Source organism: Leucoraja erinacea, chromosome 10 (genome assembly GCF_028641065.1).
Source record: "Leucoraja erinacea ecotype New England chromosome 10, Leri_hhj_1, whole genome shotgun sequence".
Classification (NCBI taxonomy): Eukaryota; Metazoa; Chordata; class Chondrichthyes; order Rajiformes; family Rajidae; genus Leucoraja; species Leucoraja erinaceus.
Window position 1 is genome coordinate 36,633,461 of NC_073386.1, and position 18,770 is coordinate 36,652,230.

An 18,770-nucleotide genomic window follows, 5' to 3' on the forward strand; every position below is an offset into this window, starting at 1 on the left:
GTCTGCTCCTATGAGTCTGCTTACCCTAAACCTCAGCCTTCCTGTTTTTGATGGCCCTAATATTGGGCAACGGTTCCTGTCTACCCTATCTATGCCTCCTTTATTCAAGAGAAAATAAGCCCAGCCTATCATGTCTTTCCCCTTGATTAAAGTTCTACCAATCCAGGCAAAATCCTAGTGATTCTACACTGTACTCTCTCCAGCACAGCCACCTTTGTTTATATAGTGTTGCAATCAGAACTACACACAGTGGTACCAGTGGGGTCTAATCAGTGTGTAGATGCAGCAAATTGTCCCAACTTATATTCATTTAGCCAACCTAGCTACCTGTGCTGCCAATTTCAGGGAACTATGGACTTCAACCACAAGTTCCCTCTAAATTAACGTTCCTTGCTGCCTAGCATTTACTGTGGATACCAAATTCCAAATCAACTTGCTAAAATGCATCGCCTTTCACTTGTCAGGATTATATTCCATCTGCCAACATTCCACCCAAATGTTTACCTGATCGATATCTAACCTTAGGATACTTTTAGGTTTGTTATTGTTACATGTGGTGAGGTACAATGAAAAACTTTGCTTTGCATGATATCTAATCAAATCATATTATATTGTACAGAAAAGAGATTGAACTTATGTATAGCATTGTGGAAACAAGGAAGAACCGATGCTGGTTTGCAAAACAAGACACAAAATGCTGGAGTAACTCAGCAGGTCAGGTAGCAACCCTGGAGAACATGGATAGATGACATTTCAGGTCACGGCCCCTTCTTCAGATTCCAGGTATGCTGCTTGACCCGCCGAGGACTTTGAGTCTGTTCTTTACAAGCCAGAAATCTGCGGTTCCCTTCTACAATACTGTATATAATTACAATCAAGCCAAACTCAAGTACAAGCGGCAGAGCAAAGGGAGAATACAGAATATTGTTTTCAACATTGTTGCGCAACAGTCCAATATCCTCAAAGAGATAAAGGAGAATCGAACTGTACCCTACCTCATGGAAGGACCATTCGGAAGCCTGATAGCAGAAGGGGATAATCCCATGGATGATTGGATTAATGTATGAAGAGCTTTTTATGGTCCTGGGCCTTTGCTCGCTGAACTTTAGAAGGATGAGGGGGAATCTGATTGACACCTATTGGATACTGAAGGGCCTAGATCAAGTGGATGTGGAAAGGATGTTTCCAGCAATGGGAGTATCTAGAACCAGAGGGTACAGCCTCAGAATAAAAGGACATACCTTTTAGATTGGAGATAAGCAGGAATTTCTTTAGCCAGAGGGTGGTGAATCTACAGAATTCATTGCCACAGACAGCCATGGAGGCCGACATTGGGTATTTTTAAAACTGAGATTGATGGGTTCTAAATTAATAAGAATGTCAAAAGTTATGGGGAGAAGGCAGGAGACTAGGGTTGAGAGGGAAAAGTAGATCAGCCATGGCAGAGTAGACTTGATGGGCCAAATGACCTAATACTGCTCATATGTGTCATGACCTTATGGAAGAGATGGATCCTGAGACTGGTGGTGCGCACTTCCAAGCTTCTATATTTGCTTGTTTCTGGTCTCCAGTGTGCTTTACAGTGATAGAGGTTGCAGTCTCACTCTTTTCATCTACATGTTGGTGTTGAATAAAATGCATTAGCTGAGAGTACAGATGTTCGTGGAATATTCATGAAATGTTTGAGGTACATCTAAACCTATGATATAAACAGATGGAGAACTGAATTAACTCCCATCTAAAAGACATAACACTTTATATTGTAACAGTGCACATATTTTAGAGATGAAATCAGCATGGTTTATGCACAGAAGGATTCAAGCCCACGGTGAGCAGAACATTCACATGTACAATGATGAAGTTGGATTTAATACCGAGAAACTTTTGTCAAGACTGTCATTTACCCAGTATTCAGAAATGTGTATTATATAAACCCGGCATTAATGTCTTTCTTTCACACACGCTAATTCTGTTATGTAATGTTAATAAATCATTTATGAGATTATCATTTTTAATCAGCAACAAAAGAAACATTAAAATCAACAGAAGGATTTGAAGGGCCAAAACTGACCTCTTTTGAGTAAAATACAATTTCACCCTATTAATGGCATTGACACTCTCTTTGATCCTGTGACTGAGAGTTAATAGTACACTGTGAATATTAAACAGTGGATGAAGGCTGTTGGGTCGTATATTGGATGGGAAGAAACCTAGTTAATGTCTTGGACATAGAAAATGCAGGGTTAGAAATTCACTCACATAACTGAAAAATATGTGTTCTGCTTTCAAATCTGAAGCAGAGCAATTTTGTGAATATGCAGCTGTCAGCATTAATGGGTGATCAATGTTTTATAGAATAGAGCCTGTTTCCACACTGTACCTCTATGACTATGCAGCGTGCAAACAGGCCATTCAGCCCACAACCATTCCCCACTCTTGCACTATCCTACACAGTAGTGAAAATTTACATTTTTTGCAGAAGCATATTAAAAACCTGCAAACCTGTACATCTTTGGAGGGTGGAAATAAACTGGAGCACCCTGAGAAAACCCATGCAGTCACAGGGAGAATGTAAAAATTCCGTACAGTCAACATCCATAGCCAGGATCGAAACATGACAATAAATTGCACATGACAATAAACTCACTTGAACTTGAACTGGAACCCGGGTCTATGGCGGTTTAAGGCAGCAACTCCTCCGCTGTGCCACTGTCCTGCCGTGAACTGTTCTATACCATGTGGGAATTTTAATAATCTCTTTTAGGTTTGATGTTTATTGCTACTTAAGTATGGTTTCTTATGAACACTTGCTTGCTGTTATTTAAAAGAATCTGAGAAATGATTTGTGTTGTTTTTATCCTGTGTAGACCCTGGCCATACACCATGTTTCAACGTGGCTTTGATCTCGTGATGGGGGAGCAGCCATCTGACAGGATATTCAGGTAAGACCACTATTTATATATTTAAGTCTTCCTCTGTTCCTTGAGATCTATGCCCCCCATTACAAAGACTGTTTACTTGCATTGTATTGTATGTGAGTGTAATTGTACTATGCAGTATTGCCCTTGCTACATTATTACACCAGATACTGCTGTTTAGTTTGAGAATACCTACCTTCAATGCAGGTTATTCTGTTATTCCTTGTCTCAACTGAGTAAGAGTACACCAAATAAATCCCCAGGTCACCACACCTATGAATTTGGAATAGGTGTGCAGAGGAGGTTTACCAAAATGTTGCCTAGATTAAGAGGTAATAGCTACATGGATAGGTTGGACGGACTTGGTCTGTTTTCTCTGGAATGCTGGAGGCAGTGGGGAGACCTGATAGAAGTATATACAATTATAAAAGGCAGAAATAGGGTGGACAGTCAGAAGCTTTTCCCCAAGATGGAAACATCAATATTAGAGGGCATATCTTTAAGGTGAGAGGGGCAAAGTATGAAGGAAGATGTGCAGGGATTTTTTTTTTTACAGAGGTTGATGAGTACCTGAAATGTACTGTCAGCATTGGTGGTTGAGGCAGAAAGGATAGTGGCATTTAAGAAGCTTTTGGATAGGCATATGGATATGCAGGGAATGGAGGAATATGCGTACAGTAAATAAGAGATAATCTTGGCATCATATTCAGCATAAACATTGTGGGCCAAAGGGCCTGTTCCTGTGCTCTGCTGTTCTATGATTGCTGAATGTGAGGTGTTTCAATGTTTTCAAACAAGAGTGTATTTTGCACAGGTCTCAATAGTCACTTGGGCTTAGTGTTAATAACAAATAAACCTTGATTAACCTTAGATATTTTCACAAGAGATGGTTGTAGTGAAAATTGTGTATCTGTCATTTAGAGAAAGAGGAACAATGAGTTGAATGTGTATGTTTGTTTGTTAAACAAAATCACTGCTTCACTCTTCCTGATTCAAGGAATAGCAATGAATAGCAATGAAACACTCTGCCGTAATAAATGGATATACCTCACAGCGAGATTGAAACAACAGTACTGTCAGATAAAAAAATGTCACTTTGTTATGAAATGACAAGTGTTCTCTGACCATTCATATCGAAACCTCAAAACTCTGTCATCAGTTTTACAATATGCACCACTGAAAGAAGGGTCCTATCCCGAAACATCGCCTCTCTATGTTCACCAAGGATGTTGCCTGACACACTGTGTTTCCCCAGAGTTTTGTGTCTTTCTTTGGTAAACTAGCATCAACAGGCCACGCTGGACGGAGCTCCACCACTGGCAATCTCGGCGAGAGATCCCAGGCTTCCCATGTAAAGTTTAGCGCCGCCGCCCACGGCTGCCCGCTCCGCAGACCCACAGCATCGCGATGTTCAATCGGCAGGTCCCAGCATACCGGAGTTCCAGCGTGGCGACCCGGGCAGGGCATCGCCCGCTCCGTGATAGCGCTCCAACACTGTGCCGCCGCCGAAGCCGAGGTTCTGGCCGGTCCCCTCAGGAAACGCCGCTCCAGGCCCGCTGGTAGGCCACGAGGATGTGTCGAAGGTGCTGCTCGGAGGAAAGCAGCATCTCCGACCAGGTTAGGACTTAGAAAAGCAGTTCCCCCCTTCACCCCCACCCCCCACACATAAAAAGATTACACCCTCAACTAACACGCTTTTGACGTACTAAAAATAAAAAAAAGAAGTGAAAAAAACAGACAGCTGCAGGACAGGCAGCCATACAGGACGGCGCCCCCTAGTCCCCACTGTTACTTTATTAATGATTTGATTGTAGTACTTTATTCAAAATGATTCAAAGTAGATTTTTCCTCCAACCTTTTAAAATAATGGCATTTTCTGACTGTTTATTTGGTCATACATTTTTTGGGGGGTGTGGTACCACTGGTGAGGTGAGCATTTAATGGAATGCTCATTTAATGGAGCCCCATTCCGAATCAGCCTTGAAAAAATGGTGTAGAATTGATTTTTTGTGGGTTGTAGTGTTCCATATGCCAACTGGATTTGTTCTCATCTATGTTAGAGATTCGGGTTGACGAGGTGCTGTCAGAGTAGCTAATGCGAATAACAGCAGTACATTTTGTAGATGATTATATACTACAAACATTTTGCATGATGGTGGAGGGAGTGAATGTTTTGAACAGTGGATGGGATATCAAATATTAAAATGAAATTGACAACAACCTTTGAATACTTGTTGAGTGCTCTGTCCAAGTGGAATTACTTGTCTTTATCTTGATAGCATTGAGTCTTGTCCATTTCTACCAATTAGTACTTAGTTCCAAGTTAGATATTGTGTTTGAGATGTGGTAGAGTCATGCAGCATGGAAATAGGCCCTTCGCCCAATTTGCCCATGCTAACCAAGATGCCCTATCTTCGCCGGACAAACTCAATGGGCCAGGCAGCATCCACAGAGGGAATGGCCAGATGTTGTTTTGTGTTTGGCCCATATCCCTCCAAACATTTCCTATCTATTTAGCTGTCCAAAGGGTTTTTAAATATTGATATAGTATCTGTCTCATCTACTTTCTCTGGCAGCTTGTTCCATATACACACCCACTATGTTGAAAAAGTTGCACCTCGGGTTTCTATTAAATCATTCCCCTCTCATTTTAAACTTGTGTCTTCAGGTTCTTGACTCCCCTCCTCAGAGTAAATCACTAAAAGTGTCCCAGTAATGTGGTTGTGAAGTTTGAAAGAAAAATAATGTTTGATAATGATAGTGCAAAAGGAAGAATGAGATATAAACATATAAATAATGGTTTAAATCATTTGGATTTGTAGATGCTTTGAATGCTGGATTGGACTGTTCAATTGGTAGTCTAGCCTATATAAAACATGTTATAATCTCCAATAATGGGCAGATTTGGATAGTGTCTCATTACTTTTTTTCCAGAGATGCTGCCTGACCTGGTGAGTTACTCCAGCACTTTATGTCTATCTGAAGTAACATTGAGACAATTTAACTTTTTATCTTGACGTTACCAATAAAAATTTGCAACATTCAAAAACAGGTTCTTGCAGAATGAAACAAAATACTAGAAATCAAAGCAGAATTTGCGGTGAAGAAGAATAAGTGGGATCATGAGTTTGTTTTGCAGGCACAGTCCTTTTGATAAAGCAGACAGCTATTTGAATTGTTGGCTCCCCAGACAGAACTATCTCTGCTAATGCTGTAATTTTCCGGAACATTTATCCTATATGACAAGGTTAACAGCAAATCAAGGACTTCATGTATAGCACAGACAAAATCTTTCTCTGCAAACTAATCACATTATACAAGAAAGAGTTGTGATTGGTGTGATGATGGGATTGAGGTATGGCATTGATTAGCAAGTATGTTCCAGTACTTAAAACACAATTAAAGGTAAAATAAGCAGGCAGGAGGGTGAGAATCATAAAATCTGAGAGTCTTACAGTGCGGAAACAGGCCCTTTGTTCCAGCTCATCCATACTGACCAAGATGTTCCATCTATGCTAGTCCCATTTATCTGCATTTGGTCCATGTCCCTCTAAATCTTCCCTATCCATGTACTTGTCCGAATGGCTTTTAAATGTTAATAGCTGTTAAATAGTAAACCATATGCTTTGCAGTACATTTGCGGTCTTGATCTTCATGTGCTTTATTCCTCAGATGATTAGATATTATATTGATGCAATGAAAGTTATGATAAATTTTATCATTGATGAACTGCCTTCATTTAGACGCAACTGCGTTAATCTATGGAAAACAAAAGAGAACAGTAGATACTGGAAATCTGAAATAAAAACAGAAAATACATAAATATCGCAGTAAAATGAAGAAACCAAGAACTGCATATGCTGGAATCTTGAGCAAAGCACAAAGTGCTGGAGTAACTGAGCCATCAGACAAGATCCCGACCCAAAATATCGTCTATCCATGTTCTCCAGAAATGTCTGACTTGCTGAGTTATTCCAACACTTTGTGTTTTGTTAAAAATAACAGAATAAGGCATCAGCAAAGGTAGATTGGATTAGGCAATTTCATCGCCATATACACCAGGGTGCAATAAAATTCCTTGTTCACATGAAGATTGTAGAACAAACAGTATACATACAGTAATGTACAGAAACATCATCCATTCCTTCTCGCCAGAGAATATTAAAGTAACTAAATAAACAAATGAGGTAAAGTTAAGAGTAATAGTTCATGCCATCACCTCTGGGAACAAGGTATGGGAGTCAGATATCATTGCCCCTAATGTGTAGGACATAAAAATAGTGTACGGGATATTAATGGTTAGTATGGACTGGAAGGGCCTGTTTCAGCATCGTATCCCTAAAAAAAATCTCAAAAAATTAAGGTGAATCCCCTTGGTGGATAAAAAGGGGTAACATTTTATAAACAGGTATTCCACACAAGGGGAGCAAAATTGAGCTAAGACCATCACACCAGTGCACAATGAAACAATGACTAAAGAGCAGACAAGAAAGGGAGTAACTTTTCTCAAACAACATAGAACAGACAAAGCAGGAGCTCCCAAGTGCCCACAGTATCTGAACTGCCCTGCAGTGTGCTGCACAGCATCTATGAAAAAAATGTAAGCATCATTACCCGAAACAACAGGCTGATGTCATCAAAGCAAACAGGAGATGCAGGGGCCAATTAACTGCAAACACCTTGCCTCAGGGAAAAAGACACAAACAACTATAAAAAATCCCGATGATCTAAAGAATTGGAGGTGGGTGGAAAGAGGAGGCTTCACAACTCATTCATAATCGTGACATGCAGATTTTCAAGTCCGATCAAGACCATCTACACCCAGGTACCACCTTACTAAGATACACGTTCAGAGGAGGGATTAACAAAAGGACTGCCGATGGATTAGCAGAAGGAGCATTTCAAAGAACTCAACCATCTCTATGTCCTTTCCATGAATGTTCTTGACTTTGTGCCACAGAAAAGTAGTCCAGTACACCTGTACCACCATCTTCAATGGAGAAGAAGTTGAAAAGGCCATACGTCAAATGGAAAACAACATGCCCTCTGCTATCCCTGCTGGACTTTTATGAAAGATACAGCATAGAAACAGGCCCTTCAGCCCATTGAGTCCATGCCACTGATCGACCATTCACACTAGTTTTATGTTATCACACTTTCTCATGCACTCCTTACACACTAGGGACAATTTACAGAGGCTGATTAATCAACACACCTGCACGTCTTTGGGAGGTGGGAGGAAACTGGAGCTCCCAAAGGAAACCTATGTGGTCACAGGGACAATGTGCAAACTCCACACAGACAGCACCAGAAGTCAGGATTGAACCCAGGTCTCTTGCACTGTGAGGCAGTGGCTGCTCCAATGTGCTGCCTCTAAAACCTCTAAAACTTGGTCCAGGGAAACATGATGCACAAATACACAACCTCATCGCACACATGTGAGCAGAGGATGTTGTGATCACACTGATCTCAAACCGATCTAGAACACTTTCTCCTGAGACGTTTCCCACTATCTGTCATGATGGAGACCATTGCATGAGTCTAATTAAACTATCTTCTTCCGGAAACAACAGAGCAACTCCTCTCTGAATCTGTAAGGATTACTTTTTTGAGATGTAATCCCGTTGTGCAAAGAAGTCACACCATGTACCCCATTCTCAAACATTGCTATAGTATCTTAGATGTTTGGGTTTAAGTTTATTATTGTCACATCTACTAAGGCACAGTGAAATGCTTTTGTTTGCATTCTATCAAATCAAATCAGGTGATACTATACATGAGTATATTCAAACCAAACAAAAGGTAGAACAAAGAGAAAGATATCAGAAGGCAGAATATAGTTTTCAGCATTGCAGAAACAGAAAGAGTTTCCAGAGAAAAAGTCCAATGTCTGCAATGAGCTAGGTTTGAGAATTTGGACTGTGCCCCAGTTTGATAACGCTTGATTACAGAGGGGAAGAAGCTGTTCCTGAGTCTGGAAGTATGTGCTTTCAAGCTTCTATACATTCTGCCTGACAGGAGCAGGGAGAAGAAGGAATGACCATGGTGAGACAAGTCTTTGATTATGTTCGCTGCTTTCCTGAGGCAGCATGAGATGTGGATGGAGTCAATGGTGGGTAGTCTGCTCTGTGCGAAAGTCATATAAGATTCCACATTTATGTGAAAGTGGTGTAAGATTTCACATCTGTGTGCAGTTTTGTATGTAAACCTTTACCTCTTTTGGATATACTGTATGTGCTGAGTCTTAATTCATTCAAGAAGACATTGCAAATCACTATTATCAAAGTTAGCATGAAGAAAATGCCTATCTTGAGAAACGATGATTAAAAATTGCTCAGATCAGTTCCTAGGCTGCGGAAGTCTGCTAAATCCAAATGGCCTTATTGTCAGATTTCCAGGCTAAGAATTACATGAGCCAAACATTGTCATTACAAGATCACCTATGACATTATTTTTCAATCTAATTGGCTGTGGTACAATTAATGGCATAAATCCAGTAAATTGATGAGGGACAGACTACAGTAGAGGGACATGTAAAGCTAATGGGCACTTATCAACAGTTGGGAAGCTCACAGGAGAATTATTTAAAACTAAGCTCACATGGTAATGATATAAAACTGCCTGCAGACTCTGGCCGATACAACTGGTGGCAAAACTCACTTATCTCATTATTTCTTATTAACTATATTTCATCCCATTAATACAGTGAAATAATGCTGCTCCCCATTAATATAGTAGAACAGAGAATATAGAACAGTGCAGCACAGGAACAAGCCTTTCGGCCCATAATGTTTGTGCCAAACATGATGCCAAGTTAAACTGATGTCATCTGCCTGTACATCTATACATAAATAAAGCTCTGATCTTGTTATCTTCCGGTTGCGCGGTCATTCTATTTGTGCAAAAACGTTATGCGATAGCACTATGATTTTGTGCTAGCTTACTCACCGTTCTCCTGCGCTGTGATTGCACAAAGTTTTGTTCCAATCGGTGGTCTAATGTAAACTTTAGTGAGGTTTAAAATCTTTAAAACAGCGCATGCGCAGATCGATCTCCTCATTGACGTTCAACTGTCACTTCGTGGGATGGTCCGCCCTTTCTTGCGTCATTGCGTCTTTATTACTGGAGCGGTGGATGGCCGGCGGAGGTTTCCAACCAGACACAGGAAACAGCCCGGCCCGGCACAGGAAATGTTGCCAAATGGAAAGCGGAGAATCTGATGTCGGCAGAGGACAGTGACCAATGACCAGTGACCAGCGGTCGCTGTGAGTCCGCTCCAGCTCCTTCCCCTCTGGTCCCCCTCACTGGCTCCTGCCTCCCTCCCCCTTGATACCGCACACAACCCACATATTTTCTCCAAGCTCTCTCCCCCCCGCCCCCACAACACCCCTGCCCACACAGCCCCCTCCCCCCACCCGCATCCCCCTCCCCCCCAGACCGCACCCTCCGCCCACAATTGGTCTGTAAACAAAAACTGCAAGATTTTCACTTCATATTTAGTTATAAAATGTAATGAATCAATTTGCATCATTCGGATAGGTGTGAATTTTCAATTCGAACTCACATATCACATACCCAATTTCAGTGCAGTGAATCATAACTAAAACTAAATTTTCTTTAGTGGGTTTTGCAACTTTAGTTCTAACTGATTAACAATTATTTTTTTTCAACATAACGTCCATTTTTGTAAAGACAAAAATGAGGAAGCATCGTGCTCATTGAGAATGTAGTCCAAACTGCTGTGGATTCCCAGCAACAAGAAAGATGTAACATTGAAACTAGGTAGAAGGGAGTAAATTATTGGGAAACTTAAATTAATGATAGTTGGACTTGAAGGTTATGGAGGTGGTTGTCTTTGGTTATAAAGTGCTGGAGTAACTCCGTGGGTCAGACAGCATCTCTGGAGAACATGGATAAGTGGCGTTTTGGGTTGGAACTCTTCTTCAGAGTCTGTCTGAAGTCTGAATATAGTCTCAATGTAAACACAGCAGACTAGAGAAGGGTAACGACCCAAACCTATGTCTGTGCAGGTACACAAAAAATGCTGGAGAAACTCAGCGGGTGCAGCAGCATCTATGGAGCGAAGGAAATAGGCGACGTTTCGGGCCAAAACCCTTAGACTCACTTGACCGTAGGACCTTCTTTTTTGTAATTGATGGCCCTGGGTAATATAGGCTTGGACATCTCCTGCAAAAGATAGGTCAGATTCCAAAATGCAAGCCTACAATGGTAATTGATTCTGGAACTGAAAGAATAGTCAGGATGAGAGGAATCTGCCGACTACTTGGGTTTAGTTTGACAATTTTATTTAAATACAATGTTCTGGATGGAAAGCAGAATATTTCTTCTCATTTAATATATCTTACTTCAAATATATATCACAACCTTTTTACTGTTTACTGCGTGTATGTTGTCTCTTCATTCTGTGAGCAGTGGGCAGTAAAAGTTTAGTGTCAGCTTAACATGCCAGTGATCATTAAGCTTTCTGTTCTACCTTATTCACACGGTAATTGTCAGCTTCCAAAGTCACAGCACTTTTGAGGGAGAAAAAAGACTGGAATATTGCAGCCTAACCATTGTGTAACCCTCACATTTGGCCCCGTGGTTCCAATGGAAAGCATTGAACACTGAGGCATACAAGCTCGATTGAATAGCTGAGACTTTAAAATGGAGTGAGATGGGATGATTTGATTATTGATGGTTTGCACGTTCTCAATAGACATTAGATGATAGATGCAGGAGTAGGCCATTCAGCCCTTCGAGCCAGCACCGCCATTCAATGTGATCATGGCTGATCATCTCCAATCAGTACCCCGTTCCTGCCTTCTCCCCATATCCCCTGACTCCGCTATTTTTAAGAGCCCTATCTAGCTCTCGCTTGAAAGCATCCAGAGAACATGCCTCCACTACCCTCTGAGGCAGAGAATTCTACAGACTCACCACTCTCTGTGAGAAAAAATGTTTCCTCGTCTCCGTTCAAAATGGCTTATTCCTTAGTCTTAAACTATGGCCCTTGGTTCTGGACTCCCCCACCATCGGGAACATGTTTCCTGCCTCTAGCGTGTACAAACCCTTAACAATCTTATATATTTCAATGAGATCCTCTCTCATCCTTCTAACTCCAGAGTGTACAAGCCCAGCTGCTCCATTCTCTCAGCATATGACAGTCCCGCCATCCCGGGAATTAACCTTGTAACCCTACGCTGCACTCCCTCAATAGCAAGAATATGTGACTCCATGTGACTACACGGAGTCCTCCCACATTCCCAAGACTTGTAGGTTAATTGGCCTCTGTGCAGGGGGGGAGGGGAGATGATAAAGTGTGATAACAGAACAAGTGTGAACGAGTGGCCGATGGTCAGTGTGGACTCGGTGGACCAAAGGTCCTGTTTCCATGCTGTATCTCTCAATTAAAACTAAACTTCAAATGACCAGTGAATTTAATAGTACCACCTTTGAAATAGCATCTATGGTGATTTAAAATCCTTATTTTTCATTGCTCAGTATGTCAGTTTCCAGGCTTGAATACTGGCAGGAAGAATAGTGAATATAAGAATAATTGAATTCAAGGCTAGTCACAACTATTCAAAGTGATTTTCTCTGGTTTAAAAGAGTGAAACTCTAATAGTTAACTTCCAGGGATTCATCACCTCAAATAGAGTAAAGGGCATACATAGTAATCAACAGTCCTCTTGAGCTGTCTGTCATTGCGGTTCATGGTGAATCAGCTGTAAACACTTGTCTGAAAGGAAGTAATTACAAAGACCAGGGAGTTGAGTCATCATATAACTTCTGCCTGACTGGAAAAAAACGATAAAGTAATTTCTGATGGTGCACAGCATGATGTTAAACGGAGTGCCCCAGAAACAAGTTGTAAAGTTGAGAATTTGGTGGGTTCTGGGAGCGATTAATTCTTGTTGCCTACTTACAATACATATGGTGATTTGCATGATCTTAAACAATGAAGTATTTTATAATGAGTCCAGTATTTTAATGCTTGGAATAAACCAGTACGTAGTTGATCTTCTGTTTTCATTGTTGGTATGTGTGAAGATGCTTGAAAGACGACTGCAAAGTTAGTATACTGAAGATTTGGCAGAGGCAGGGTGTACTGTAAGATTGGAGGGAATAGAGTGGCTATGGTCATTATGAGAGCTTGGAAACAATGAAGTGTTCATTTTTGTAATAGAGACCTGTTTAGGAATGGTTTGGCTCAGAATAAATGTTACCAGGATTGAATTGGAAATGGAACAGTACAGCACAATAGCAGGTCGTTCAGCTCACAATGACTGTAGTAGACATGATGCCAAGGCTATCACTTATCTACATGCACATTACTCATGCTCTCTATTCCCTGCATATTCATGTGCCTATCCAGAAGTCTAGAAATCCCGTGGCCTGAGGTGATCTGTTGCTGGCCCTGATTTGTCCATTTTTTTTAATTCACTTTTATTCACAAACTAACTATTCACATTATTTGAATGTTTACTATCATACTTTTAAAAGCTTCACACTTTCTGGATGTCCCTTTGTCCGCAAACAGACCACTCCAATCAACTTTAGTGAGTTAATGTCTGGTACTATCAAAGTTGGTCCTGCTCCAATATAGAACTTTAATTTGTGGGCTAACCCCATCCTTGACAATAACTAATTTAAAATCGATAAAATGTGATCGCTGGTCCTAAAGTGTACGCCCACTGACATTTGCCCTCTGCTATTTCCTCAGGGCTGATCAAGCTTTGCCCTTTCCCTTGTAGGGCCTTCTATATAATTGTCTGAGGAAACTTTCCTGAACATACTTGACAAATTCTTATCTACCCCTTGCCATGGTGTCAAGGGATTAGATTGGCACTGCCCCCTTGGCACTGGGACCTCCATAGTGCCAAAGGATTAGTGCTTATCTAATCCCTTGGAACAACGGCAGTCACAGTTTGTAGACAGACCAACAGCACCCTGGCCACACACTCATTTTACCCCTGCCATGGGAAGAAGGTACCGGAGCGTGAAAACTGTAATGTCCAGGTTCAGGAACAGCTGAATTAGGCTACTAAACACTACAACCTCAATTAATATCTGAACTACATAGACTATAAATTGTTTTTTTGGTTTTTTTTATGTGCACATCTGTATATAACCTATATATTTTTTGCAAAGTAATTAAAAATAAATAACTGAAATATCACATTTACATAATTATTCAGACCCTTTGCTATGGCACTCAAAATTGAGTTTCATCCTGTTTCCATTGATTATCCTTGAGATGTTTCTACAACTTGATTGGAATCCACCAGTGGTGATTGATACAAATACATCTATAGATGCTCCTGAACACATCATCAGTGATAAATTAAATTGATTGGACATGATTTGGAAAGGCACACACCTGCCTATATAAGGTCCACAGTTGACAGTGCATGTCAGAGCAAAAACCAAGCCATGAAGATGAAGGAATTGTCTGTAGACCTCTGAGACAGGATTGTGTCGAGAAACCAATCTGGCGAAGGGTATAAAACAATTTCTGCAGCATTGCAGGTCCCGAAGAGCACAGTGGCCTCTGTCATTCTTAAATGGAAGAAATTTGGAACCACCAGGACTCTTCATAGATCTGGCCGCCCGGCCAAACTGAGCAATCGGGGGAGAAGGGCATTGGTCAGGGAGGTGACCAAGAACCCAATGGTCACTCGGACAGAGCTCCAGAGTTCCTCTGTGGAGGTGGGTGAACCTTCCAGGAGGACAGCTATACATGCAGCACTCCAACAATCAGGCCTTTATTCTAGAGTGGCCAGACGGAAGCCACTCCTCAGTAAAAGGCACATGACCACCTGCTTGGAGTTTGCAAAAAGGCATGAGAAACAAGATTCTCTGGTCTGATGAAACCAAGATTGAACTCTTTGGCCTGGATGCCAGGCGTCATGTCTGGAGGAAACCAGGCACCGCACATCACCTGGCCAAAACTATACCTACGGAAAAGCATGGTGGTGGCAGCATCATGCTGTGGGGTTGTTTTTCAGCAGCAGGAACTGGGAGACTAGTCAGTATCGAGGGAAACATGAATGGAGCAAAGTACAGAGAGATCCTTGATGAAAATCTGCTCCAGAATGTTCTGAACCTTAGACTGGGGCAGAGGTTCACCTTCCAAAAGGACAACAACCCCAAGCAGACAGCCAAGCGAACACAGGTGTAGCTTTATGACAAGTCTGTGAATGTCCTTGAATGGCTCAGCCAGAGCCCAGACTTGAACCGGATGGAACATCTCTGGAGGGACCTGAAAACAGCTGTGCATCGACCCTCCCCAATCAACCTGACTGAGCTTGAGAGGATCTGCAGAGAAGAATTGGATAAATTACCCAAATACAGGATGTTTATGTTGTTCTATCATTCTTTTAATTGTGATGTGTTCTTTTAATTGTATGGCTGCATGGTAACTCAAATATCACTGGACCTTAATTGATGCATGGGACAATAAATATGAAACTGAAATCTGAATCTTGTACCTTCATACCCAAGAAGCCTTGAGGATGTATTTGCTGCCAAAGGTGACTCAACAAAGTACTGAGTAAAGGGTCTGAATGTGATTTTAGTTATCTATAGTATTATTAAAACTCTCATTTTGACCACTTCCGGTCTGCGTTGTTTTTAAATTTGCGGAACAACGCAACCCTATATCGCTAGGATTACATGCCATCTTTACTCACCGTTCTCATCTGCTCCAAGCCACCAAGTTTTGTTCCGATTGGTGGAAGTTTACAAAAGTTATGAAGGTTTAAAAAATTGTGAGATCAGCAGATTGTTCTTCTCGCCTGTCAGACGCCATGAAGGTAATGTCCCTTCCGGCACCCGCTGGAGAAAAAATCCCTGTGAGCATGTCCACAAACCACCCGTCCACAAGCTGCCCAGAATAAAGCTGAGGCAGCGGAGTGTGGGCTGTGTTCGTGGGTGGGAGCTGTGAGCACGACAGGCGCTGGGGACAGGAGCAGCTGAGTGAGTCCGGAGTCGGGTCCTGGAGCCAGGACTGCGGTCAGAGCCGGGGCCGGGAATCGGTGAGCCCACACACCCCCTCCTCTGCTCCCCTCCCCCTTCCCCCTCCCCACCTCCCCTACACCCCCCTCTTCCCCCCTCCTCCCCTACACACTCCCGCCTCCCCTACACCACCCCTCCTCCCCCTACAGCCCCCCTCCTCCCCCACCCCCTCCTCCCCTACAGCCCCCTCCTCCCCTACACCACCCCCGCTCCTCCCCTACACTACCCCCTCCCCTACACCATCCCTTCCCCACACCCCCCCCTCCCCTCACACACACATACCCCCTTACCTCCCCCCCCCCCCCCCCCCCCCGACACCACCCCCACACACATACACCCCCACCAGCCCCCAAGAGGCACCGCCTGAAGCCTTCACCCTCCCCTGGCTGCAGGACACTTCCTATCTAACGCCGTCCCTGTCCCCTGTCCCCAACGGGTCCCACTTAGTCTAGTTTCTTTTTAATTACTTTGCAAAAATTTCTGAACATCTGTTTTCGGTTTTTATTATGGGGTATTGTGTGTAGATTGATGATTAAAAAAAAGGAATTGAATCTATTTTAGAGTAAGGCTGTAACGTAACAAAATGTGGAAAAAGTGAAGGGGTCTGAATACTTCCTGAATGCACTGGATATATGTATGTCGATTGCCTTCTCGGGCCATTCCAGAGCAGGGGCAGGGAGAATTAGTAAGCCAACAGCAGGAGCACGAGCAAGAGCAAGAGAGAGTGTCATCTTTTGAATGGGAGACTACTGATTCGGCTCTTAAAGAGGAGGTGCCGATGAAAACTAAATCGGTTAAATTTGAGTCGGCTGCTTAACGGGGCAAACCCTTGCTGGGGGTCGCCAGAAAGGAGTGCTCCAATCGCTGGCCTTGTGTCATGGGGCTGTGGCCTGCGGAGCGCCTAGCTGCAAGCGTGGTGTGGACTTGCCATCCGGAGCCTACGATTTCCTTGCCAGGGATCACCGGAAAAGAGCTCCGACCACCAGCCTGCGGCCTATAACATCCTGAAGCCGCGGTCTCTGGTAAGAAAGGGGCAGATTCGGGCACTCCAAGTGTGTTTGACCGTCCCGATATCGGAGTTTTGATCATCCCGACAAGAGGTCCTGTACTACGTCTATAGCGGCGACTACGGAGGGGTCATGGCCCCGACCAGGGATGAACAAAGGAGGAGGACTGACTGAACTTTGTTGCCTTCCACCACGGTGAAGAATGCTGTGGTGGATGTTTATGTTAAATTGTATTGTGTGTTCTTATTTTCAATTGTATCACTACGTGGCAAATTCATTTCACGGTACCTTAGTTGGTGCATGTGACAAATAAAATTGTATTGTAGTGTGTGTATGTATATCTCCACACACACTAATCTTTTTCTCGTTTATTATATTGTTTACAGTACACTATGTTTACATATTCTGTTGTGCTGTAAGTACGAATTTCATTGTTCTATCTGGAACATATGACAATAAATCAATCACGACTATTGGGAAAACTAAAGTCCCCTGTTATGACAATCCTATCATTCTCAATCTTATGGCACATTTGTTCCTCAAATTCCCGTTGACTATTTGGGAATTTCCAGTCCAATGCCAACAAGGCGATCACCACTTTTGTTATTTCTCAGCTCCATTCTAAACAACCCCACTGGACTACCACTCTGTCAATTTTGTCTCGGACTAGCACTGTGATGTTCTACCTCAATCAATAAAACGACTCCCGTTATCTCTGATCTCCATCTCTATTTTCACAGAATAAAGTAAAGAAGTAAAGCAATAAAGAAAGCACAAATTCTATTCTATTGAACTTTGGTCATGAACGTAAGGCAGATATCAGGGTTGAATTGTAAAGATATCAATGAATTAAGCAAACCGACAACTGTAAGCAATGGATGTTAAAGGAAACAAAAACGGTACAAGGTCAACAGTTGTAGATTTAAAAGATACTGAAGACTGTTTCCTGAATAGCAAAATCTTAAATATTTGATGAGTTATAGAGACTTTGTTGCCGTGTACATGGATTATTGAAATGTTATACAAGGCTATATAAAATAATCAAATTACAATTGGAAAACTAAACTTTTCAGGGGGATGACAAGAATTCCATGCAGAAAGTTATGTTACATAGAAATCAAAATAAAATGTACCTTCAGTACTGCAAGGGCATTCGGCACCACATTTTGAATAGAGGCAGAGTATAAAAGGAAGGATATTACATTGAATCATTAGAAAACTAATTACATCACAGACATTGCTTGCATTTTAGCGAGGATATGAAGGTCATGTAGAGGAATGACTAAAAGATGGAATAAAATGATTCCAGGGATGAGAGAATTTAAACTGAAGAATCTGGAGCAAAAAATGAGATGAGATTTGATAGAAATGTTCAAAAAACACAACAGACTGACAGAATAAACAAAGAGAAAAGGTTCCCATTAGCAACCGAATCAAGGATCAGCAGAGACAGATTTAAAGTAATGGTCAATGGATACAGGGAAAAAATATTTTGGAAATATATTTTACTCAATGAATAGTTGTGACCTGGAATGCACTTTCAGAAAATGTGGTGGATCGTGATTAAAGTGTGGATTTTAAAAGCTAATTGGAAGAGTATTTGAAGACTAAAGTTTTTACAGAGCAATGGAAGAAAGGTTGAGGAATGGGACTGATAGACCTACTCCAGCAAATACCAGAAGGGTTTTGCTCCTTTCCAGCCATCCAACACCTAGATTGAGGATACTTTGAGGTGATTCCTTTCTCCATGACTGACATAAACACGGTTCTGTACCTAGAGTTTGATCAACCACCTGCTCCAATAATGCAAATGGGCATCTAAGAG

At 42.0% G+C, this 18,770-nt stretch overlaps 1 protein-coding gene across 1 annotated transcript in view; it reads left to right on the forward strand.

Moving 5' to 3' along the window:
- astn1 (astrotactin 1) overlaps positions 1-18,770 on the forward strand; it is a 1,772,582-nt gene that overhangs the window by 918,940 nt on the left and 834,872 nt on the right. Inside the window, exon 9 of the mRNA XM_055641960.1 lies at positions 2,868-2,942. Coding sequence (XP_055497935.1) covers positions 2,868-2,942 — 75 coding nt within the window. The remainder of the gene's footprint in view (positions 1-2,867; positions 2,943-18,770) is intronic.